Genomic DNA, 24,452 nt, shown 5'->3' on the forward strand with positions numbered 1-24,452 from the left:
CGATCCCCAGCATCCCATATGGTCTTCTCAGCACCAGGAGTAATTTCTGAGTGCAGAGCCAGGAGTAACCCCTGAGCATTGCCGGGTATGACCCAAAAAGCCAAAAAAAAAAAAAAATCCACAGTCCAGCACTGAGCCCTGGAATCCTTCTCAGTTCCCAGTTCAGTCTGATAAAAACTTCACTCCAAGTCAAGTCCCAGAGGTTTAGAGATGCCCATAGCTCTGGAGTCCTTGATGCCTGCCGCACCAGGCATCCCCAGGTCTGACGCTAAGAACTACACTTCCCAGCAGGCCCAGCGCCAAGGCTTGGGAAGGAGTCTGAGAGGCGCCCTGGGGCCACTTCACCACTGTGGAAAGTAGTCCCTGGACCAGGGCTGGCAGGTGCCTCCCAGGAGAGCCGCCCCTAGGCGGCAGCAAAGCACTGAGGTTGTGAAGACGAGGGCCCCAGTGGGCAGACTCCGCGAGCGGTGAGGCCTGTGGGTCCTGGAGAAGGTGGCCGTGGCCAGGTCCAGGGGCACAGGCACTGGCTTTGACCCACCCCTTGCCCTGCCCTGGTCTACAGAGGCAGGAATCTGCATTTGGATCCCCGCTTCCCCGATTCCATGGGAGCCCGACACACACTCTCTCTCCACTCCATTGTTTTATTATATACAAACGCTACAGAACAAGGGGAGCAGACACACGTTGGGGGGAGTGGGGTTGGTGGGAGAAGTTCACGGGGTAGCGGGTGCACTGGGACCAAGAGAGCAGCACACAGGCCATCTACAGGGCAGGAGGGACGGGGAGGAGTTTAAAATGAGATCCAAGCCAGCCAGATCCTAGGGAGGTTCGGGGGTGCCGTCCACCTTCTGATCTCCCCCCCAAGGTCACAGTGCATGCAATAAAATATATGTACAGGAGCTGGATCCTTCCTCTGCAGGGACCCCAGGGGTCCAGAGCTCCCTTCAAAGGCGGAAGGAGGCCAGTGGTGCCCCCTGGCGGCCAGGCCGGGGCTGCAGCCACATGCAGCAGGGTCAGGGGTCAGTCCCAGCCATTGTCTTTGATCATGTGGTTGAGTTCAATGATGTACTTCCCCTCTTTGTACTTCTGGCTGCTTTCAAAGGCCTGTTCCTGAAAGGAGAGGGAGGCCATCATTCCTGCAGCAAGGACCTTACGAAGAAGGACCATGGTTGGGCAGAGGAGATGACTGTACATATGCAGAAACTCACCCAGAGAAGCCCAGCCACTGCACACAGACCCAGAGGTGGCAGCAGCAGGCCGGCTTCTCACCAACAGGGCCTGACACACTGAGTCATGGGTACTTTTTAATGCTGGCTCCAACAGAGTGGCTGCGGAAGTTTCTAAAAGATTCAGGGATTAAAACTGGTAGCCTCAGGGCCAGTGTAGGCCTCCACTCCTGTTTGATTTGGCCAGTTGCATAATGATAAATTCAGAAGGCTAGAATCCAGGCAGCCCAGGCGGCTCCAGTCGGCTCCAGACTGCCCCCTCCCCAGATCCATGTCGCCCCCTTGGGCCTGCAAATGTTCTGGATTAGGTCACCTCTTTATGGAGAGACCAAGCGCTCTGCCCCAGGACCCAAAGTGGATTTGCAGCAGGGCCCGAGGTGAACTCAGGTCCGAGTTGTCTGCCAATCTCTCCTGGGACATCCACCTTCCAGAAGCATCACAGTGCCTTGCAGAATCCTGATCCTGGTTTCCCAAGAGCATCTTCCTCTGCCACCTCTAATCTGATCCTGTAACAATCTTAGGTGCCAGGTGGTAGCTTTATCCTTGACTGCCAACTAAGGAAACGAGATTCGGGGCAGTGAAATTGGACCCAGACAGCAGCCAGGGCAATGAGGGCCACAGAAAAGGAGGCCCAAGGACCTTAGCTGTCGCTGTGAGCTCCTGGACTAATAATAATCATTGGAGGTCAAAGAGAAAAAAATAGGACTCAGTCATTATTCTATCCCTAACCACTTGTGTGATTTACAGGGAAGTTTCCTACCATCTCTGGGCTTTTTTTCTTCAAAACAAAGGTAATGACAGACTCAACCTGTAGGATTTGTTGTAATGGCTGAATGAGTCCTGGTGCAGGAACACTCAGTAAGTGACTCTCCCCTCTGATGACATCCTTATTGCTAACATGGGGAGGCCCTAAGGAGAGGGAGGGGTTCAGAGAAAAGCTGCAAAGGCCTCACAGAGAAGAGGCCACGGTCAGGGGCCTGAGAAGACAATATGACTCAGGTGTGGTGGGCTCAACGCCCCTGAAAGATTACCAGGTGACTGCTGTGAGCAGGTGATGTGAGGTCAGGTCAAAGGCTAGCCTGGGGTCAGAGGTCACCGACTCACATATTTCCAGCCCAAAGTGGTCTTGCAGTTCTCGCAGTGGATGTCAGCGACAGCATGGAGGCCTGTCAGCAGCACCCGCTCCTCGGCCGGTCCACAGCCCACGTTCACCCTGCAGGGACATGGGGCAGTCCCAGGGAGGATCCGGCCATCACCAAGCCCTCTCTAGCCATGTCTGTCCTTAGCACCCAAGAAAAGGATGAGCCCCATTTGCTGTCCGAACCAGGGACTCTGGGAGTCTCCACCTGGGGTCACCATGACAAGAGCAGGAAAGGGAGGCGGGATACTCACACTGAATTGAAGAGGTAGGCCCGCCCCTGACTGCCCTGGAAGGACTGGAGGAGGGAGAGAGAGAGGCGAGGGATCAGGGTGGGTGCGGGGGCTGCCGGCCACCCCTCCAGCCTCCCTTCCTGCCCCAGTGTGCTGCTCACCTTGGAGATGAGGTCGTCGTGGTTGGCCAGGTGAGCACGGCAGTGGGCACAGCTATACCTCCGGTGACAATCATCCAAGTAGGCCTGAAACGTCTTGGGCTTTGAAATCCGCACCATGGCGGGGGCCGGGGGCAGTGGCCCCACCCGGGGAGCGGCCCACGGGGAGCAGAGGGAGCCCAGTGCCTGCCGGGGGGAGGGAGGGCCAGTCAGGCACATGCAGGCACACCCGGGGCCACCAGGACGCTGTGGGTCACACTTGGCTGCTGGCTCCCTCCCCAGGAGCCAGCAGCATCTCCAGGGGCTAGAGGTGGCTCAGTTTCAACTCACACTGAGAGGCTACAAGTTGCTTCAATGGGGAAACTGAGGCTAGGAGGAGCCCTGGGTGAACCATACACCTACTTGGGGCCTTGGCCCCTCACCTGGCTATGCAGCAGGAGGAAGGGGCTCTGGGGAGGGGTGGGGGGCAAGAACTGTCAGGTCCCCGCTCTGGGGACCCCGGAGGATGAGGAACTGGATGGTTCTGGGGGCGTCATCTGAACTGTCTGGTGTGGAGAGGTGGCAGGGAGGTCCCCTGGGAACGGGTTCCGAGCTGGACAAGGCAAGGAGGCCTCACCGAAGGTGGAGTGCCACCTAGAAGGGGAGGGGCTCTTCCCTGGTGGCGCTGAGGCCTCGTCTGGGCGAGGGTCTCTTACCTGCATCGCGGAGCCTTACCTGAGACCCGGGGCTCACCTGGGGCGCGGGAGGGGGCGGGAGGGGGCGCCTGGGGAAGGGGCAGCCCTCGCTGGCGGGGCGGGGGCGCGGGGCGGCGCGCAGCCCTGACGACGCGGGCCTCACCTCGCCTGGGCGCGCGGGGGCCCGGTTCGCCGGGGTGGCCTGGCCTGGGAGTGGGGGGCGCTCCTGGTGGGCGCCGTCCCCCCCGGCCCGGGTTCGCAGCCGCCGCGACTTGTTTACACCGAGACCAGCTGCTGCCGCCGCTGCGGCGGGAGGGGGAGGGGGCCGGCGCTGATCCCGGAGGCCGCCTGGGCCAATCGGCGCGCAGCATGCAAATGAGGGGGCGCGTCACGCCGGGCCAGCGCAGGCCCCGCCGCCCTTCCCCCTGCTCCCGGCCCCGGCCGGCCCGGAAATGCGGCTGCGGCCACCCAGCCCCCCGGCCGCCGGCCCTGAGCCCCGACGCCCGGCCCGCCCGCCCGCTCGCCGCCGCGGCCTCCTTGCAGGGCCCTGCAGGGGCCGAGAGCTCAGTATCGACCTGACCTGGGGTCAGAAGGCGCCCGGGACTGGACGCGCGGCCCAGCAGTCCTAACCATCCGTGTTAACCAGAGGCAGCAGCGCCTGTGGACTGTTCGCATCTTACCAGGGAACTGACACACGTGTGACAGTCCTCCTGGGGTGATGGAGTTGGAGAAGGAGCGGAGTGGGGGAAGAGAATCGCACGGAGATTGCATGCGATCTGACACTTGTCTTGGGGTGGTGGATCTGGTGAAGAAGCAAAGTGGGGATTCTTGAATCCGTCGTCGTGTCTTTGCCGTAGGGACTGGTTCTTGGAATAAAATCTGCAGTATTCATCTGGTTAGACCATGGGAGCCACTCCCCACGTTGAGCATCACCTCCTCCAGGCAGCCTCTCGGGCTGTCTCCAGGCTGGGTTAGGGACCTTCTGTTGGTTCCCCCTTCCCCTTTCTCTGAATGTCATTGTTTTCATGGCCTGCTCCTACACCTGCCATGCTAGGCTGGTTTCCTGCAGTGGCGCCAGGTCAGTAAACGTTCTGTGGTTCCTGAAATGGTGCAATAGCAGTGCTGGCTAGGGCTGAGCAATGGGGAAGCCTAGAGTAGGGAACTGGTGAGAGGGTGGGGGGTCTAGAAGGCTTGAATGGCTGAAGTAGCGAATGGGCTCTTGGAACTCAGCTGTTCCAACTGTGCCCAGTCTCAGCGGCCTGGGAGGGGAGGGGGAGAGGGCAAGCCAAGACTCTTGCTGGGTGCCCCGGGCCCTTGATGCCCTCAGTAGAAGAATCATTATCTATGTGTGTCTCTGAAGGGGCAGGGATATTCCTGAGGAGAGGAGGCCAGGTTGGTACCGGGTGTGGCATTACTTTGGGTCTGGAATGTGGCAGAACCAGTGGGTCAGGCTGCTGAGGGCCCCAGACTCTGGCCCTAGGTTATTCTCTCCCCTGACCTGCAGGCTTCCCCGGCTCCTAACCCCAAGCACGAAGATGACATGAAAAGAAAATATTTATTTGGGAAGAGATTGGTGAGGATTAGCTTAGAGGGCTCAAGCACAGGAGGTGGCCTCATGGCTGTCAAGGTAGCGCCTCAGGGCGGTGGGGTAATCAGTCATGACGCCAGTGGCCCCCAGGTCCAAGGCAGCTTCAAAATCCGACTCTTCATTAAGGCACCAGAAAACCACCTGAAGGCAGAGGGAAAGGGCTTGCTTCCAGACCCTCGACCTGGAGAGTTGTGCAGTGCTCACCAGGAAGTTTCCTGAAGTGAAATGCTGGAACTGACTGCTGAATTTTGCAAGCCAATTCTTTCTTTGTTCTGTTCTGTTTTGTTTTGTTTTGGGGCCACTCCAGTTCAGGGGTTACTCCTGGCTCTGTGCTCAGGAATCATTCCTGGCAGTCTTGGGGACTATCACAGTGCTGTCACTACCCGCTGGACTGTCAGTCTGGACTTCGCAAACCAATTCTTTATTTTTATTTGGGGGACCACACTTGGTGGTGCTTGGAGAATCACACAGTGCCACGGTTTTGAGCCTAGGGCTCCTTATGTGCAGCCCTTTGAGCCATCACCCCAACCTGCAAACTAGTTACTATTTATTTATTTACTGACATGGGGGCAAACCCACCAGTGCTCCAGTTATACTCCTAGAGGGAATGAGGGGACCTTGTGGGGTGCTGGGGATCAAACCTGGGTTAGTCACATGCAAGGCAAGTGCCCCCACCTATCACTCCAGCCTCCAAATAGGTTATTTTCAAACACAGCTATTAGACCAGAGAGAGAGGGATCAGGACTGAGCATGTGCAATGCACACAGAGGCCTGAATCCCATCCTGGCCACCGCATGGTCCCCAAACACAGAGCTGGCCCCTGACCTCTGCCAGGTGATCCTCTGCTATTGTTACATAAACTTCTATTTAAAAAAAAAAACAGTAAAAATGATTCCAAACTCATTATTTCCAAATGATTTCACCAGTACCTACATTCTCAAGGTTACTGAAGCCTGTGGAAGGAAACAGATAGAAACAGATACCACCGCCTCAGGTGACCCCCACCCGTCCAAGCATGATGGTGACCCCCCCAGATGGCCATGCTAGAGAAAGCAGGGAGTGTATGGGTGATCACCTCTGGGTTGCTGGTCCCAACCAGGGTATCCATGGAAGGGTGACTGGCACTCCAGTGCTTGCAGCCCACCCTTCTCTGTGACATGCAGTGGAGGTGGTGAGTGTGGCTTGGGCAAGTCCCTGGCTCTCACTGTTTCTGTTTGGTTTTTCTTTGGTATTTAGGGCACACCTGGTGGTGCTCAGGGATCATTTCTGTTGGGGCTTGGGGGTCCATATGGGGTGCCAGGGATCAAGCCTGAGTTGGACTCATGCAAGGCAGGTGCCTCCCCACTGTAGTATTGTTCTGAACCCTCACACTGTCTTATCTGACTATGACAGTGACCATCCTGCCTCGTGGAGCAGGTGGGAGGGCTGACCCTGGAAAGAGTTGTCATCTCTGTGTCCCAATCTCCCCAACAGCCCAACAACGACCTGGCTGTCACCAGAGCACAAGCCTAATATTGAATGTGGGGCCCACTAGGCCTTTTCCACGGGGTGGCTGGAATAACCCTGCTAAGCCTTATTCCTTGCTCTGAGCCCCTCAGAAGTTTGGGTTTAAGTTCAAGTTGGGACCAGGGGTGTACCCAGTGTAGAGCACTAGCCTTGTAAGTGTGAGGCCCTGGGTTCGATCCTTGGCACCACCAAACAAAAAATTCAAGTAGCAAAAGTTTAGGCCAGGCCAGAGATGGTAGGGTTCTTGTACTTGCACGTGGCCAACCTTGGTTCCATGCCTGGCACCCCAAATGTCCTCCTGGGACCTGGCAGGAGTGATCCCTGAGAACCACCAGATGTCACCCAAACCCTGCATCCCCCCCAAATGAAAGTCCAGGTCTGCTCCTTCCTGAGGTGTATGGCTGCCCCCTCAGCCTCTGCCACCTTCTCAAGTCCCTGGCACTGCTTCCAGCGGCTGCTCCTCGGCACCCTCTGCCAGCCTGGCATCCTGCACAGTGGCCCTTCCTTTCCCCTCCTGAAGCCAGCTCCCACTCCTCTCCCCCCACATTGTCTCCCTGGGTTCCCCGAGAAGCTCACTCCCCTTGGGGCTGCGTCGGCTTCCTCTCCAGGACTGGGAAGAGTTGGGCACCTCGGGACCTCATTGTGCCTAGTTTACGCACCCCTGGGGGAGCAAACTATGCCTAGGTCCCCATTTTATAGCCAAGACCCACCAGTGACTTCCTCAAGAAGCCCCTCGCCCCTCCATCAGCAACAGGGGTGTAGGGCCAGCCTCTCCTGAGGAGCTGAGGACCCCTCACCTGTATCCCTCGCTGCTCCAGGTGCTGGATCAGACTCTTCCGCATGATGATCCTGGGAGTGAGACACGGGTGGCAAAGACCCAGCTGAGTGGGCTGCAGGAGAAGGGCAGCGGTGGGCCCCAGTGGGCACATGCCCCCAGCCTCCCTGCCCGCCTCACCATCTGGAAAGCACAGCTGCCAGCCGGTTCAGCACGGAGCAGGAGAAGGGGAAATAAGTCCTGCAGAGAGGTGAGGGGAAGGTGATGACAGCAGCTAGTGGGGAACCCCCCCCCATAAGTCTGTGCAACTGACCAAAGGAACAACCCCCCATTGTTTCTGGAGCCTCTTCTCGCCGGCCTTGATTTATGTTCTCCGGGTGTACCTTACCCCTCAAATTCCTGGCAGGTCTAGGACAGAACCTAGCTTGATTCCCAGGCTGGACACACCATCTGGAGGCCCTCCTGGGTGGACCTGGCCTTGACAGCGTTTGGCTGGCCCCTCCCTGCCTCCCTGCCCAGGTCAAGGGTACAAGACTTTACAACAGCCCAAGGCTGTTGGGGCAGACCTGGGCCCCTGACTGTGTGTCCCTGGAAAATTCTAGAACCTTTCTGAGCTTCCATTTCTCTGGGTTGAATGGCACAGCTGTGTTTCTCTACCTCCTGGGGGAACTGCAGGGTAAATCTCCAATAAGCTAAAGGAAGGTCGCTTGGACAGAGTTCTGTAGGGCAGGGGTCTCTGTAGCACGGAGATGTGGGGTCCGTCTGGGAGCTTCCTTCAGGACAGGGAGAAGCTCAAAGAACTGGGAAACAGAATTCTCTGAGAGCACAGGAGGGTCAGGTCTGAGGGCTGACAAAGTTCCCAAGTTCTGACTCTGTGGTCCTTAAAGCTGTTACTTTGTTTTTCAATGTGTCCCCTCCAGGAAACACCTTTTCAGCGAGAAAGGGGCAACAATTGATGTCTTCCTCCAGGCCTCCTGGGGGGAGGAGCCGCCCCACCTCTTAGTTACTAGTTACCACACTTGTTTAGTTACTAGGTAGCTAAGACCAGAGGAAGTATTTGTTGGATGCATGAATGAAGGAACCTGCATCCTACAACTCCAAGTGAAAGCATCTACATCCTTTCCAGGTGGCTGGTCTCTCAGCATTCACTTCCCTCTCGATGCCTGGGGAGTGACAGGGTGTTTGTTTGAGGACCTGGGGGAAAGGAGAGGGACAGGCCCAGCTGGGCGGTACCTGTTGATGATGCTGGGCAGGAAGCAGAGGAGGAAGGTCTCCGGGATGGGGACGAAGGGCAGGAGCCCCAGGTAATAAAGAAGCAGCACCCAGAATCCTCGACTCATTGTGAAGGAGAAGGGCATCTGGGGGTTCTGTGGGGAAGGGACAGCCGGTAGGCCGAGCAGAGAGGAGGCCCGGGCACAGGGAAAACTGTTCCGGACGTTGTTAGCCAACAGTAGAGAAAGCGCATCTCAGCCCCAACTCGCCCTCCTCCTACCCACCATCCTTTGCGCCAGTGCATTCCCCACCTCCCAGGGGACCCGAGACAGGGTCAGGGGGGCCTCCAGAAGCCCCTGGGAGCCCTCTAAAATCGGGGCGGGGGGGGGAGAGGGTGGACTCACAGCAGCCTTGCATTTTTTCATGACTGAGCTCTTCTCCGAGGCCCACACGGTGATCTCATTGCGGTCGAAGTGCCTCACCAGGTCCGCGATCTGGGGGAGCGGGAGTCAGGTCGCCCCTCAATCGGGTCAGCTGTGGCCCCGCCCCCGCCCCCAGCAGCACCTTGTGGATGAGCTCCTCGTTGTCCGACTTGATCTCCACCGACATGGGCGTCCGCGGGAACCTCTGAAACAGCTCCTCCAGGCTTACCATGCGGCGGTCCGAGCCGTGCGCAACTCGACCTGGGGAGTGGAGAGTAGTCGGAGAAGGACTCGGCGCAGGGATGGGAACCCCGGGCCAGGGCAGGACCAGCCCTCTCTCACCTGGGGAGAAATACACCTCCAGCTCCTCCTTGTACAGCGGCAGGTCCTGGGGGGCGAAGGCAGCACGTGTCACAGGGGAGCCCACTGGAGGCGGGGCCAGGCTTTGGGGACACTAGGGTGAGGCCCACCTTGAAGTCCAGGCTGCCCACATCCCTGTTCAGGCCGGACTGGCGGGACAGGTTCTCATCATGGGACACCACCACCACGCCGTCACGAGTCAGGGAGCAGTCGAGCTCCAGGAGGTCTGCCCGCTGGGCCACGGAGCTAAGGGGACAGAGGTGAGTCGGGTGCAGGGGTGGGGCAGGACCATGGGGAAGAGGAGGAGGTCTGGGGGGATGTGGGGCAGAGTCCCAGCAGGAAGCAAGTGCACCCACTAGCCTGGGCGCGCCACACACACTCACTTCTCCATGGCCTCCAGGGTGTTCTCCAGTCGCTCTCCAGAACCTGTGGGGACAGCAGACTGGGACCCCTCCTCCCCCTCTCCCTGCCTCCTCCCAACTGTTCTCAGTGCTACCTGCACCTCACCTTTCTGCTTTAGTCTCTGCTTTTTTTATTTTTTTTTTGCTTTTTGGATCACACCTGGAAATGCTCAGGGGTTTATTCCTGGCTCTACACTCAGGAATTACTCATGGGATGCTGGGAATCGAATCCGGGTTGGCCACGTGCAAGGCAAACGCCCTACCCACTGTACTATCTCTCCAGCCCCCTCTGCCCTTCTTTTTTTTTTAATGAGGTTTTTTAAATGAGGGGCTACACCTGGCTCTGTGTGTGGAGATCACGGTCACTCTCAGGGGTGCTCAGGGTCCCAGGTCCCCCATGTGCAAAGCACGTGCTCAGCCCGGAGCCAGCTCCCCAGCCCCTCTGCCCCCTCGCATTCTCCTCTTCCCACTCTGACTCACTCCCCTCACTCCACCCCAGCTGACCTCCTCGGTGGGCCGCCAGGCGGGGTCGGAAGGCTGGGTTGCGGGGTGCATGCAGCAGGCGGGGCCGGCGCAGGAAGAAGATGGAGACCATGACGTAGCTGCCCAGGGCGGGCACGGCATAGTAGAGCAGAGGACTCATGGGCGCTCGCTGGGCCCTGGCTGCCCTCTGCCCGGCGGCCGCCACACGCGACACAGCTCTGCAGTACTGGCTGCTGGTCGATGAGCTGCCTCCCAACTGGCCGTCACCACACCCTGGGGACCTGCTGAGCCTGCTGCTGGCACTGCGCCAGGCTGCAGGGCTGAGCTGGGGATGGGGTGGGAGCAGGTGCAGGGCCAGGAAGCTCCGGCCTCAGACCCCGCACCCTTTCCTTCGCTGCCCTGCGGTTAGGCCCTCCCCCTGACTACCCCCCTCAGGGCTGACCCACCCCGACCTGTGTCCAATGGTGCGTGTGGCTAGGGCACTTACTGACCCCGCCTTGCCATTTACAGAGGAGCTGGGCACCTGGGGGAGTGTAAGATGGCCCTGAGTCACCCTCAGATTACCTTCAGCCAGTTTGACAGGAAATCATCGGAGTGGGGAGCACTGACTAAGGGGAAGCCCAAGCCCACGCCTCCTGATTGGGGTTCCCTCCACCCATCCCACCCCAGCCCGGAGCCCGGGAGAGCCAGGGGAGATGCTGAGACTGCGCACAGGAGGTGCCCCCGAAGGACCACGGGTGCCGACTGGGCCTCCCCAGCAGAACCCTCAGGAGACTGGGGGCCTTGTGCGGGAGCACGGAGCCATGTCAGGGCTGGGGTTGGAGCCCGGGAATGAGCATCTTCCTCCAAGGATGTGGGGGAGTGGGGCTGGCTCAGCCTCAGCTGGGCAGCAGCTGGACTGGGCAGTCCGTCATCAAAGCGGCGATTGTTGAAGGTCAGGGCGTCGGCGTGGACAGACAAAGCCAGGCCATCGCATACACATCTCTGTATTTATATATTAGATACAGGCACGGCGGGCAGGGGCGCGGGGCTCCCCAATGCCCCACCCCCCACTTCTGTTCACCCACACACAGAAGCAGCGCGCGGGGGGGGGGGGCATTAAATGTGGCAGCTTTGGGGGAGGGGGCCCTGTCCCTCAGGGATACTAGCCCTTGAAACTTCGGAATGTTCCTTCAGGCAAAACGGGGTGTTTTTTTTAATGGGGTTCGAGGGACAGGGCTTACCCTGAGTCTTGACTCAGTCTCCCCCTCTGCCTCCCCCCCCCCACCCCTCAGCAGGTCCTGAGGCAGCCAGAGCCCTTCAATTCCAGAACTTCCAGAGACCGGGAGAGCGAAGGGAGATGACAAGATGGCCGGGCGGCAGCAGCAGCAGATTCGCTTTCGGGCACCTGAGCCCCTCAGGAGGGGGCGGGCACGAAGGGACCCCGCAAAGCAAGGGAAGGCAGCCCGGTCAGTCCTCTGCCCGACCCGGGCTGCAGGGGCAGGGCTGGGCACAGTGTCCGTTTCTAACAGTCCACAGGAGGTGACGGGCAGGCAGGAGGCAGGACCTGGAGGAAAGACAAGCAGGCAGGACACTGTGAGTGGCCAGAGGCCTCGCCGGGGCCTGTTCTCTGCCAGGAGCTGGGCCATGCAGTTTTGAGGGCCCTACGTTAGAAGGCTCTTTTTCATTTTTTTTTTTTTTTTTTTTGCTTTTTGGGTCACACCCGGCGATGCACAGGGGTTACTCCTGGCTCTGCACTCAGGAATCACCCCTGGCGGTGCTCAGGGGACCATACGGGATGCTGGGAATCGAACCTGGGTCGGCCGAGTGCAAGGCAAACGCCCTACCCTCTGTGCTATGGCTCCAACCCCTAGGAGGCTCTTAAGGACCCTGCGTGGCGACTGGGCCCGCCCCACTAGAACCCTCTCAGGAGACTGGGACACAGGAGCACAGAGTTGTGTCAGGGCTGGGGTTTGAGCCTGTGTATCTTCCTCCAAACAGGCCGCTGCGGGCCAAAGACAAAAAGGAGAGAGGAGGAGGGCGGAAGTGCAGTGTGGGAGGGTGGGGGGGACCCTACAGGGCTCCCCCAGGTGTGTCAACACCTGGGTACCAGGTGTCCGAAAGTGGCATCTAGGTCAGGCTGATGCTGTCTCCGCCCCACAGCGCTGGCAACTCCACCCGCCTCCCAGCCTGACTGTAGCCACTGATGGGGCCTCGGGGCTACAAGGTGCAGGGGCATGGGAGGGAGGCTGCAGGGGCTGGGAAGGGAAGTGGAACATCTGGAAGGTGGCCGGCCAGAGGTCTGCTGGCCCACTGCGCCCCGTGTTTGAGGAAGAGGCAGCTTGTGACAGGGGTGGTGGGGGGCACTCACCAGGCCCCAGGGAACAGAGACCCAGCTTAGGGGGTCTCCCGGGCTCCCGGCTGAAAGGGGGCTGTTTCCTGAAAGATGAGCTCCTTCAGCTGCTCCTTGGGTAGGTCGTCCAGCTCCATGTCAAAGGTGAAAGGCTCCTCGGCCACGGGCTGCGGGGGAAGAGAAGCAAGGCCACGGCAGGGACTGAGAGACCCGCCTCCATCCACTCTATCCCCCCACCTGCCACCTGCCTGCCACCAGCAGCTTCCCACCTCATCCGTCGGATCATAGTACTGGTCCACATAGGGATGAGCCAGAGCTTCCTCCACCGTGATCCGTTTGTTGGGGTTAAAAGTCAACATCCGGTCCAGCAGGTCAAGGGCTAGGGAGACGAGGTCAAATATAGGATCTCACCAGACGAGCTCCCCAAAGCATCACTTTCCTTCTCCATGCCTGGAGACCGTCTCCCCCAGGCAGCTCCTGGGCCCTTTCCCCTGCACCCAGTTTTCTTCCTGCAACAGTCCCTAGGTCTCTTATACCTTTGGCATCTGACTTGGGAAAAAGCTTGGCCCAGGCCACTTTGGTCTTGGAGGGAAGAGACTGTAAGTAGTTCCGGGCCTTCATGTTGATGATACAATTCAGGTCTTCCTGCGATGGCGAGCCCAGGATACCTGTGGGAAGGCAGGTGGCTCGGTGAGAGATCCTCATCCCTCTGGGAGCAGGATCAAGCACTAGGGCCCCGATTCAGCAGGGAAGAGAAGGGCGCTGACTCAGGCACTCCCAGTTCCGATGCGACCCTCACCCTCAGCGTGGGGTGGGTGTTGCCTTTTCCATCTATCAAATGAGGGTCGTGTGCACACTTCGTGGAACTACTATGAGATGCTGGGGGGGGGGGGGTCCACATTTGGAAGCGCCCCTGGCTCGACTCCCACTAATCCTGATGTTTGGAAATCTCTCCCCGCCGCCCCCTGTAAGCTCCCTCCCACTGAGTCTGAAGGCCCCTCTCACCCAGAATGTGGTTGAGCTGGTCTAGGTAGTGCTTGCCGGGGAAGATGGGCCGGTTGGAGAGCATCTCAGCCAAGATGCAGCCCACAGACCAGATGTCAATGGACTTGGTATAGCCCTGTGGAGAGTGGGAGAGAGGAGGGCTCCGGGACCAAGTCTCACCAAGGCCCTATTGTCTGAGCCCCCACCACCACCTGTCCCCTAGATTCAACACCAGCAGGACTGGTCAGGGCCCAACAGAGCAAAAGCTCAGCTGCATTCTGAGGGGCCTGGGCTTCATTCTCCAGCCCGGCAAGGTATCATCAGATCCCTGGTTACACTTCCTGCATCATGGGGTTCAGTGCTTGGATATTCTGGGACTTGGTGCTTTCCCTTCCAGGTCAGCCCCCCTACCTTGGAATTGAGCATGATCTCAGGGGCCCGGTACCAGCGCGTCGCCACGTATTCTGTTAGGAAGCCCGTGTGGTCGTGCTCAGGATCAGCAATCCGGGCCAGGCCAAAATCGCAGATCTGGAATCCAAGTCAGGGTGCTAAGCTCAGTACTCTTGGCCTCCATGGCCCCGTCACTCAAGCAGCTCTGCCCCTGCCCAGGCTGCTCCCTGTGTGTGCAGCTGTGCAGTGCTCTCCTACCCAAGGTGTACTTGGAAGGCCCAGGTGGGGGGGACTGGAACCCAACCTTCTGACCTTAAGGTCCCACCCAACCCTCTGACCTTAAGGTCGCAGGTGGTGTTGATGAGCAGGTTGGAGGGCTTTAAGTCCCGGTGGAGCACATTGGCTGAGTGGATATACTTTAGGCCCCGCAGGATCTGGTACAGGAAGTAGCAGACATGGTCGTTGCTCAGCTGCTGGCTTTTGAGCAACTTGTATAGGTCTGTCTCCATCAGGTCCTGCACAATATAGCTGAGGATGGCAGTGGAGACTCCCCCACCCAGGTGGGGGGGCAGGAGGCACTGAGTTAAGAAGAACAGGCTCTAGGAATATTCTTCCCATTCCCACCAGCTGCTGCCCAGGACTCCGGGATCCCCGGAGCTGGAAACCCATAACACACGCCAGACAATCCCACCACGAACAGCAGGAGGGGAGGGGCAGGGCTCTGTCACCTCTCAGCCGATGACCTGAGCAAAGCAGTGGCCACTGAGTGTGTGGCCACTGTTCCCCTACCAGGAAAATGGAAGAAACTACTGTGGGAGGGAGGAGAACTGCCCAGCAGGGGATGCGGCACTACGGTAGAGCAATTGCCTGGCACGGATGGGTTTAATCTACAGGACCGCAACACCCCTATCCTGAAAATCACAGAAAGAAACCTTTGTTATGGCTGAGGGGTTGATTCCGAGGGCTAATGTATTGTATGCATGGGAGGTCTGGGTTCAACCCCTGGCACTGCATGGTATCCACAGGGAGGGATACCCAAGCACGCCCCAAGAATGGCCCTGAGCATCACAGGATTCCATGGCCCAAGCACTCATGCCACTGCCTCTGCCCGGGCTGCGCCTCGTGTGTGCAGAGTGCGATGCTCTCCTCCCCAGGGTGCACTTGGGAGGCCCAGAAGAGGGTGGGGAGTGGGGCGAGGGGGGACCAGCACCCAACTCTCACCCCACCCTCTGACTGGCATCATATAAGCTCCCCAGTGCCCCTCCAGGAGTGATACCCAAGTGTAGAGCCAGGAGCAAGTCCTCAGCACTGCCAGGGGCGCCCCTAAACAAACAACAAAAAAATCGAGGGTTCCATAGAAATGACCTGCACTGAGCAGCCCACCCAGGGACCGCCAGGCATGTCCTAGGCGTCAGTGGACTAGCACTGCTGCTTCTGGGGTAATGCCCGAGCCTCCTGGCTGCGGAGAGGGTTAAACGAGAGACTGTACAAACACCATCTGGCAAGCAATAAATGTTTGCTTGAAAATAAACGCCTGCCTTCTGGGAATGGTTTGTGCAGGGCAAACGAGAAAGCCCAACAGCGCACTCCTGTGCCGCCGAGGCCCTCAGAAGACAGGAGTGAGGCTTGTCACACTGGACGATAAAACAAGGATTCAACTCCACAAGTTAGTCAGTCCATGGGCTGTCTCAGGGCTGGTCTCTGGGAGACCATGTCAGGGCTGCTTTTTAGCATCCGCCCCCAAGGGTCTCTAAGAATGTCTGATGCAGCCCTGCTATTTCCTACACGGAGGGGGGGCCCAATTGGACTCAGTGACTTGCTTCAGGTCACACGACAGGGTGGGGTGAGTGGGGTTGGGGACTGGGCCCCTAGGAGAAGGGCTGGGGCTGGCTGGGAGGGGGCAGAGGTGACCGTGAGGCTGTAACAAGCTCTTGTCAACAGAGCCAAGCAGGAAGTGGACCATAAACTAGGAAAGAGATAAGGGGGGGCTGGCAACAAAGGCCCAACTGTCCCTCCCTGGGCAAGGTCCACATCCAGAGAGGGGTGACGGGTGGGGTTCCAGAAAGCAGGAGTCCAGACAAACAAAATCTTTTTTGGTGGGGAAGGCAGTTAACAGGGCGGTTTTGGTTTTTGAGTCACAACTAGAGACGCTCAGGGGCTACTCTCGCCTCAGTGCTCGGGGGGGTCATTCTTGGTAGTGCCCGAGGGACCATGCCATGCCCGAGATCACACATCGGCCTCATGCACATAAAGTCTGTGCTCAGACTGTTGGGTTCTTCCCTCTGCTGCCCCCCGCTCCCCGGTTTTGTAACCGTTTCCTCATCAGCACTGGAGTGAGCAGACCCATCTGAGAGGGGTCAAGAAGTGTCCAGCAACGGCTGTCACAGAAAGATGGGGTCATCTTCTGCCCTTCTTTCAGTCTGAGCACCCAGAGGGGAAAGAATTAAGATCTGTGAGGCAAGAACGGCTGTGGGCAGGGGCCACGCGCGTTAGAGAACTACGCCCAGACAAAGCTCTCACAGAGCCCGTCTCGCCGCAGTCCCACTGAGGCACGGCAGAGGGAACAGACTGGCCCAGGTGCACAAGGACTGGCCAGGAACCCAGCGAGGCCTCCCAGCCCCTTCGGCTCAGTGGCTTATTTTCTGCTGGGAAGTTTCTGTCCTTGGGTTGGTTTGAGGCACAGAGTCTGATTAGCGGCGCCCACCCCCCAGCCCCCAACCGCCTGGCCCAGGTGAAGGATACACATCCCTCATGGCTTCCAGGGTGGGGGCCCGCAGGATGTCCCGGATGCCGATGACATTCTCGTGGCGGAAGCGTAGCAAGATCTGAATCTCTCGCAGGGTGCGCTGACAGTAGGTCTGATGCTCGAAGGGGCTGATTTTCTTGATGGCCACTCGGGTCTTGCGCACGTGGTCGTAAGCTGAGCTGAGAGGGCCAGAGAGATATTCCTGGTGTGACCTTACAAGGGGGAGTCCAGGCCCGGTGGCCCCACCCAGGCCCGGCCAGGGAGGAGCGTGGTGCTGGGGCCAAGTCATAAACAATGCTGGTTCCTTCCTGCCGGGCAGGCCTGGGATCTCCAGGGAAAACGTTGGGGAGCAGCCAGGCGGCCCCTCATGACTTCACAAACAGAGGAAGAGACTGACCGCTCGCTGACTTCCCTCTCCTCGGCCCTTTCCATTCCACTCGCCCTGACCCCTCATCCTCTGCTTCCCAGGACGTCCCCCAGCCCCCCAAGGCAGGTTCAGGGGCCCACAGAGCAAGGCAAGGGGAGCAGGAGGCGCTCGGAGGAGGGCGGGAAGATGGGGTGCAGGGCTGGGGCTGCTCCCCGGGAGCCACCGCCCAGAGCACAGGTGGGCTGCAGCGCTGGCGCCTGCAGCGGGCACAGACCCCTCCTCAGTAGAGCCCTCCTCCCGCCCCGCTGCGCCCCGCACGCCCCGACCCTGCCCAGCCCCGAGCTAGGAGCTAGTCAGCAATGCCAAGCGCCCGGGGGGCCTCTCGCCGGGGCAATCCAGGGCATCCAGCCCCACCCCCCAGGAGGGTCCCCCAGTACCTCCCCGAGGAGAGTGGTTCTGCTCGCCCCACCCGCGGCTCCAGGGTCCCCGCAGCACCACGCCTGCCCTCTCGGCACCCTCCTCTCGAGCTCGGTCGCACCCAGCGCCCCCTCCCCAAGAGAGCGCGCGCAGGCCCTCTCCCGGGGCCGCTCCCCGCCACCCTCCCGGAGCTGCTTTCGGGGGGCCCGCGGGGCGGCTGCACACCCACCCTCGCGCTCTCCCGGGAGCCCCCTCCCCGGAACGCCCCCTCACCTGACCATGCCGTACGCGCCCTCGCCGATGTACTGCAGCTGCGTGTAGCGCGGGCCCACGTCGAACGGCTGCCCCTTCACCATCTCCACTTCCCCGGGGACCCCCGGGACCACCCCGTCGGCGCCCCGGGGCTCCCCGCCCCCGCCCCCCTGAGCAGCCGCCGCCGGCGCCGCCATCTCCACTCCTCCCCGCCCGCCGCCGGCCCCGCCCCGCCCCGCCCCGCCCGCGCGCGCCCGCCCCGCCCCGCGCGCGCCCGCCCCCCACGTGACCCGCCGCGCGCGCCCCGCCGGGGCTCCGGGGCCGTCTAGACGCCGGCCGGCCCTTGCCCGCAATGCAGATCCGCCCGTCGCCGGCCCGCGCCCTCCGCGAGCTGACCCCGCCGGCCGGTGGGGTGATGAGGAAGGGCCGAGCCGCGGCCTCCGGGAGGTGGAGCCTCAACAGCCCGCGGGCCGGTGTCGCGCCCCACTGACCCGTACCTCCTCCCAGTGCCACGGTGACCCCGCCCGGGAGTCACCCCACGGAGAGGCGCGGGAGCCCTTTGCAGAGTCGTGCGGGAGAGGGCTGGGGACCCAGCTCGGCCAGTACCGCATGCGGTGCCCCGTTCTCTGCGGTGTCCGACCGCGCGCAGAGAAAGGACCCAGGCCTCTCAGTGGACAGCAGAGAAAAGGCAAATGCTGCATCCAAGGACAAGTGGCTTTTCAGTTTAAACATGCAGTCAACCTGCCCTTCCGAAAATTAGCAGAATAGGTTGCATTTTTGTTGTCCACAAAATTGACACCACTGCAGTCCCACCGAGATCCTAGAGCCCTTGGTTTCCTTCCTTGGGACAGTCCACAGGGTAGGTGGGGACTGTCCGCTGCTCTGCTCGGAGAGTGTCCAGAGGAATCAGTGGGCAGTCTTGAGAGCTGGAGAATCTACTTGGTTAAGGTCACTGTGATAATAATAGGACTGAGAGGCAGGAAGCTGTCTTCTGACAGACATAGGCCCTGGCTGATTTCATACTGTCAATAATAGCTCAGGGGTCTGCATGTGCCAGAGTGGAAGGTTTCAGGGGCCAGGACCAGCCACCCCCTCACTTCACAGTGAAGATGTCAGAAGATGTCAGCTGGAAGCTTCACAAAAGGATACCTAGGTAGGCTCCAGGAAGCAAGCACTTTATTTATTTTATCCTGGGACGACATGCATTAGAGATCAAGAGACAAAATGGAACCATAATTGATGATTCTGAAATTGCTCATAATCAGATCTACAGCCAGGCACTCTACTTCAGATTAATGAGACTGTGTGGCTGGTTTCTAATGGCCCCCAAGTTAGTGAAGGTTCAAGGGGTGCTAATTAGGTCAATGGTTTTTGGTTTTTCATTTGATGGGCTATTGAATAGCGCTGTGTGCAGAGTGCCCAAGCCAGGCACTGCGGCTAATGAAAGATCACTCTATGGGGGGAATTCATGATTAGGAACCAGGGCTCCTGGAGCCAGGCTGCAGGGTTCCATTCCCCAAGCTGCAACTTCCTTGCTGTAATGCCTACCTGAGCCACTTCCCCAGTGACCCTCTGCTTGTGGAGATGGACACGCTCTCTGCTAAAGCACACACAGACATGCATGGGTCCATTAAGGATGGGATGCCGTCTGCTAATAGACAGTTTGTGAGCTCAGAGGTGGATAAGAGAGCCCTGGGGAAATGAAGGCGTAATGGAAGTGGGGGAGTAGAGGGGTGGTTTGGAGGGAGGGGAGCAGGGGCAGTGTTTGTGCAGTTAGGGATTGCAGCCTGGAGGGGCAGGTGAGGGCTGGGTTGAGTTTGGATTTTTTTTTTTATTTTTGGGTCACACCCAGCGATACACAGGGGTTACTCCTGGCTCTGCACTCAGGAATTACCCCTGGCGGTGCTCAGGGGACCGTAAGGGATGTTGGGAATCGAACCTGGGTTGGTCGCATGCAAGGCAAATGCCCTACCCTCTATTGCTATTGCTCCAGCCCTGAGTTTGGATGTTCTTGTGCCCCACCTTTTTTTTTTATTAAAGCACTGTGGTTTACAAAGTTATTTACAGTTGAGTTTTATTTTATTTTTATTATTGCTTTTTGGGTCACATCCAGCAAAGCTCAGGGGTTACTCCTGGCTCTGCACTCAGTAATTACTCCTGGTGGTGCTTGGGGGACCATATGGGATGCTGGGATTCAAACCCGGGTTGGCCACGTGTAAGGCAAAGGCCCTACCTGCTGTGCTATCACTCAAGCCCCTCTTTCTTTCTTTCTCTCTTTTCTTTCCTTCCTTCCTTCCTTCCTTCTTTCTTTCTTTCTTTTTTTCTAGGCGGGTCACACCCAGTGATGCTCAGGAGTTACTCCTGGCACTGCACTCAGTAATTACTCCTGGTGGTGCTTGGGGGACCATATGGGATGCTGGGGATCGAACCCAGGTCAGCCGCGTACAAGGCAAACACCCTACCCGCTGTACTATCATTCCGGCCCCCACAATTGAGTTTTAGACATACAATATTGCAGCACTGATCCCACCACCAGTGTCAAATTTCTTCCACCAACTTCCCCAGTTTCCCTCCCTAATCTGCCTGCCCCGCCCCGCCCCCCCCACCCCCCCCCCCCAGCCTGCCCACTTGACAGGCACCTTCCTAAAGGTTATTCGAGTTCTGGTGTCTTGATTTCAGTGTGGTTGACTCTGTGGTTTGGCTGTTTGGCTCCAATATTCCTTAATACCACCAGTGGACGCCAAGTCCCCTGTCCTGGCCCCTGTTGCTTCTCATCTGCCTCTTCTCTTCCTCCCCTCCACTCTTTCTTCCCTTCTCCTCCCTATTCTCTGGGGCCAAGGTTGATCAGGGCACCCCCCCCAGCCCCCCTTTAGAACATGACATTCCCTCATCCAGTTATTCTAACTACCACATAGGAGTGATATCAGCGTTTGGATGCTCTTCAGTAAGTGATAAAAGCCTTTAAGAGACATGTGCCGGAGCTTTTTGCAAGTGCAGGAGAGTTTTAGTGACTCAGAGAAAACACCATAGAGCTCAGCTAGGAGCCAGGTTTCCTGAGTGGGAGTGAGTTTCCCAGCATAGGCCAGGCTGGAGGATGGCGGTGCCTCTTGGCGCTGTCTCCCCGCAGTCTTTAAGGAGGGCCTGAGATTCCCCTCTAGTGGCTGAGGTTGGTACTTCCTGGGAGGTTGACCTGGGATTTCTCTGTGCAGGGCACTCAGATTTTCCACATCTGTATCCTGACAACAGTCATATTAAATAGATACTATATGTATGATAGATATGTATATTTTTTGTTTCGGATTCCCAAACAAAAAATACATATACATCATACACAACCTGTGATGCTTAGGGATTACTCCTGGCTCTGTGCTCTCGGATTACTCCTGGAGGGACTCAGGGTGCCAAGGATCCAACTGGGGTTGGCCATGTGCAAGGCAAGAGCCTTAACCCCTGAACTATCTCTCTGACCCAATACTGTTTTCGTTTAATAGGGAAGGGGAAAAAAGGAAAAGTTTATAGAACTATAAGTTGGAAGAAGCTCTAGGCATCACTTTTTCCCTCAGGATTTTATTACTTCATAGCTCACAATGTTGTTAAATTTTTTCTGTTTTGGGTTGGAGCTATAGCATAGCGGGTAAGTCTCTTGCCTTGCATGTGGCCAACTCAGGTTCAATCCCTGGCATCCCATATGGCCCCTTATGCACCACCAGGAGTATTCCTGAGTGCAGAGTCAGGACTAACCCCTGAGAATCACCAGGTGTGGCTCCAAATCAAAAAGAAGGAAAAAAAGAAAAAAGAAGTTTTTCCTTTGCTTGTTATTTAGTTTTACTGTATCCCCCAAATCTTTCCAGAGTAAGAGCCTTTTTGTTTGTTTGTGTTTTGGGCTCATGCAGGAGCTACTCTGGCTGATTCGGGGCTCGTGATAAGGAGATCATGCAATATTAGGCCCCCTACCTGCAAAGCATGTGCTGCAGCCCTCTGAATTCTCTCTCTGGCCCCAGACTAAGTCTTTTTATACCATCCCTTAGCTGTTTGTGATGTAAAGGTCATAAAATGGGCCAATAATTTGCTGATGCAAATGAATAAGAGTTCATTGGAAGAACACAGATGAACATATTCATTTCAATGATCTCACTTAGGAGCTGGAAAAATAGAACAGTTGGGAGGGCAATTGCTTTTCATGCACCAACTCAGATTCAATCTCCAGCACCCCACATGGTCCCCTGTACTCTTTTAGGAGTGATCCCTGAGCTCAGAGCTAGGAGTAAACTCTGAGCACCACCAGGTGTATCCCCAAGCACATAAACAGCCCAACTAGCTAGCACAAGACTAGAAGGCAGAAACTGTGCAGGACAGGGGATGGGATACTTAAACGTTCTTAATAGGGAGCCTCCCAAGCAGTGCTCAGAAGCCTGGGCCCCGTCATCAATTCTTGGTCAACTGGACTTGCAGCTCAAGACAGCGGCTTGGGGATTTGATGGTGCTCAGACCCCTGCTGTGCCAGGAATCCAGATGGGAGTGCCAGGACAGTAATCAGCAATTCTCAGGGTTCTGTGTGGTGCTGGGAATTGAACCTAGGCGGCACACATGCACGCTTGCACCCTGACTGATGTACCATCTCCTGGCCCAGGATTGGAACACTTGTAATAAGTTATGAATATTTATGTCCTGGCCACTTTTCAAAACCCCAGAAGCTCTCTCATTGCTTTTGTCAAGATACGAAAGAAACCATCCTCTTCCTCTCTGGAGTTTTCAAGGCTCTTTGGTGAGAAAAAGTGAGGAGAATGGATGGATCACGCGCATGCCTCCTACATACAAGGAGACACTGGTCGAACTGTAGCTTGTCACACTGGTCTTAAGTGCCATCTTTAGCTTTAGCTGCTGCAGCAGACTTGCGGAGGAGAAAGGGAAGGGCCTGATGTGAAGGGACTCCCCCAAATACAACAAGACTATTTCAGTTCAGCCCTCCATAATTAGATCCCATGCTTTGGTACTGTGCATCAAACTCAGAACCTCGTGCCTGATGGGCCTGTACTCTGCCGCTTTGGCTCTCTAGGACTTTTTAAATTTTCTTTTTGGGTCAAACCCAGCGGTGCACAAAGGTTACTCCTGGCTTAGCACTCAGGAATTACTCCTGGCAGTGCTCAGGGGACCATATGGGATGCTGGGAATCGAACTCGGGTCGACTGTGTACAAAGCAAATGCCCTACCAGCTGTGCTATCGCTCCAGCCCCTCTCTAGGACTTTTTTATTGTCATTTTGGGGTCACATTCAGTGGTGCTCAGGCTCTGTGTCTAGGCATCACTTCTGGTGGGGCTCAGGGGACCATATGAGACGCAGGAGAGCATGCAAGGGAAGCTCCCTACCTACTGTGTTATCTCCCTGATCCTATTTTTGCTTTATGTTTATTTTATTTTGTTTGTCTTTGGGCTACACCAAACTCTGTGCTTGGAGATCACTCTTATTTGGCTTAAGAGATCAAATGGGGTGTTGGGGAATGAACTCTGGTTGGCTGCATGCAAAGCAACCCTCTCCCCTCTGTACCATCACTCTGGCCCAGGACTTGAATGGAGTGAATCTGTAGAGTCTATGGAATTTCTAGAAAGATACTCCAATTTTGTTAATAGTCTCAGTTATCTCCATGATCTGAATCAGGATTCAATCCAGGATTATGTCTTGCATTTGACTCTTTAAATTCCTTTCATTGGGAATTTTCCTAAGTTCTCCCTCTGCCTCCTCCTCCTTTCCTCCTTCTTCACAACTTTCACTATTTTATTTTTTTAAAGTTTTTTTTTTTGGGGTTACACCCGACTACGCTCAGAGGTTACTCCTGGCTTTGTGCTAATTCTGAGCTTGTGAGACCATATGGGGTGCCAGGGATCAAACCTGGGTTGGCCGTGTGCAGTGCAAGTGCCTTTTGAAGATTCCAGGTCAGTTATTTTGCAGGACAGTTGGTCTGAGGTTTCCATGTGGTCCCACTTTTTCTAAGGAATATCACTAAAGTCCTCACTAGTCTCTTCCTTTGAGCGTCTTTGTTCTGACAGGTGCCTAAAACACAGCCCTGATGAGTTCTGTATTAAGCAAGAATCTTTCAGTAGCAGTTGGGTAGAGTCCCAGCTCAAGCAGATTTACACAGGTCTGGCAATGGGTGGTTTACCCTTTAAAAAATTTAGAGGTTGGGGTCAGAGAGACAGTATGGGGCAGGGAGGGCAGGGGGAGTGGGTTACCCATGTGGCCAACCCAGGTTCAGTCCCCGCCTTCTCAATGTGTTCCCCAAGCAATCTCTCTCTCTCTCTCTCTCTCTCTCTCTCTCTCTCTCTCTCTTTCTTTCTTTTTTTCTTAAATTAAAAAATAAAATATGTAGCGCTTTATACATTTGCATGTCATCCTTGCATGGAGGCCATGCTAATCTCCATATTGTTCCAATTTTTAGTATAGGTACTGCCAAAGCAACTCTCCCCAAGCACTTTCAGGAGTGATCCCTGAGTCTGGAATGAGCCCTGAGCAAAGTCAGGTGGCCTCTCTCCCACCCACAAAAAAGAAAAAAGCTTTGAATTAAGGCAGAGCAAGTCCCAGAGGAGCAGGGGCTTCAGGCTCTATGCCCCATCCCCTCTCTTCTGAACTGGTCCTACCATTGGGTAGTTAGTTCTTTTCATGAAGGCAAGATGACTGCAGGGAGTGCAAATTATCATATCATTTCATCCAGTACCTTCAAACTCCTGGAATGGGTAAAGCTCTTCTCTGAGACTGGAGCAATACTACAGCGGGGAGGGCCGCTTGCCTTGAAC

The 24,452-nt window shown here is 57.0% G+C and overlaps 3 protein-coding genes and 1 pseudogene across 4 annotated transcripts; all 4 read right to left on the bottom strand.

Annotated features, from left to right (window-relative positions):
• Positions 1-621: 621 nt before the first annotated feature.
• YPEL3 (yippee like 3) lies at positions 622-3,817 on the bottom strand (the record flags this gene model as incomplete). Its single annotated transcript, XM_056138795.1, has 5 exons — positions 622-1,110; positions 2,331-2,439; positions 2,619-2,662; positions 2,759-2,941; positions 3,593-3,817. Coding segments are annotated over 5 exons (651 nt in total), but the record flags the coding sequence as incomplete, so codon positions are not given.
• Positions 3,818-5,010: 1,193 nt separating this feature from the next.
• Positions 5,011-10,528, bottom strand: GDPD3 (glycerophosphodiester phosphodiesterase domain containing 3). Its single transcript, XM_056138924.1, has 10 exons — positions 10,198-10,528; positions 9,676-9,718; positions 9,403-9,538; positions 9,275-9,320; positions 9,075-9,193; positions 8,915-9,004; positions 8,532-8,665; positions 7,479-7,538; positions 7,321-7,372; positions 5,011-5,158 (listed from the first exon to the last, which is right to left on the bottom strand). The coding sequence occupies exons 1-10, from the start codon at positions 10,334-10,336 to the stop codon at positions 5,024-5,026; spliced, it is 954 nt and encodes a 317-aa protein (XP_055994899.1). The 5' UTR covers positions 10,337-10,528; the 3' UTR covers positions 5,011-5,023.
• Positions 10,529-11,146: 618 nt separating this feature from the next.
• Positions 11,147-17,899, bottom strand: MAPK3 (mitogen-activated protein kinase 3). 2 transcript variants are annotated; one of them, XM_056138835.1, is made up of 9 exons: positions 17,686-17,899; positions 16,625-16,807; positions 14,221-14,410; positions 13,904-14,020; positions 13,514-13,628; positions 13,045-13,176; positions 12,778-12,887; positions 12,527-12,675; positions 11,147-11,722 (listed from the first exon to the last, which is right to left on the bottom strand). In XM_056138835.1, the coding sequence occupies exons 1-8, from the start codon at positions 17,859-17,861 to the stop codon at positions 12,553-12,555; spliced, it is 1,146 nt and encodes a 381-aa protein (XP_055994810.1). In that variant the 5' UTR covers positions 17,862-17,899; the 3' UTR covers positions 11,147-11,722; positions 12,527-12,552. The 2 variants fall into 2 exon arrangements, with proteins under 2 accessions (XP_055994810.1, XP_055994809.1); XM_056138834.1 differs by having other exon boundaries at positions 12,527-12,887.
• A 6,117-nt stretch (positions 17,900-24,016) lies between these two features.
• Positions 24,017-24,117, bottom strand: LOC130046041 (uncharacterized; annotated as a pseudogene).
• Positions 24,118-24,452: the final 335 nt, after the last annotated feature.

The sequence above is a fragment of the Sorex fumeus genome, unplaced genomic scaffold (genome assembly GCF_029834395.1).
Source record: "Sorex fumeus unplaced genomic scaffold, SorFum_2.1 ptg000130l, whole genome shotgun sequence".
NCBI classification, from domain to species: domain Eukaryota; kingdom Metazoa; phylum Chordata; class Mammalia; order Eulipotyphla; family Soricidae; genus Sorex; species Sorex fumeus.

Excerpts from the sequence above, each read along its gene's own strand:
- GDPD3 (XM_056138924.1), bottom strand. The coding sequence starts at position 10,336 with ATGAGTCCTCTGCTCTACTATGCCGTGCCCGCCCTGGGCAGCTACGTC. Across the intron at positions 9,539-9,675 it reads ACCCTGGAGGCCATGGAGAA|CTCCGTGGCCCAGCGGGCAG; the intron begins GTGAGTGTGTGT and ends CTGTCCCCTTAG. Across the intron at positions 9,005-9,074 it reads ACGAGGAGCTCATCCACAAG|ATCGCGGACCTGGTGAGGCA; the intron begins GTGCTGCTGGGG and ends CCGCTCCCCCAG.
- MAPK3 (XM_056138834.1), bottom strand. The coding sequence starts at position 17,861 with ATGGCGGCGCCGGCGGCGGCTGCTCAGGGGGGCGGGGGCGGGGAGCCC. Across the intron at positions 14,021-14,220 it reads ACACCACCTGCGACCTTAAG|ATCTGCGATTTTGGCCTGGC; the intron begins GTCAGAGGGTTG and ends CTTGGATTCCAG. Across the intron at positions 13,629-13,903 it reads AGATCATGCTCAATTCCAAG|GGCTATACCAAGTCCATTGA; the intron begins GTAGGGGGGCTG and ends CACTCTCCACAG.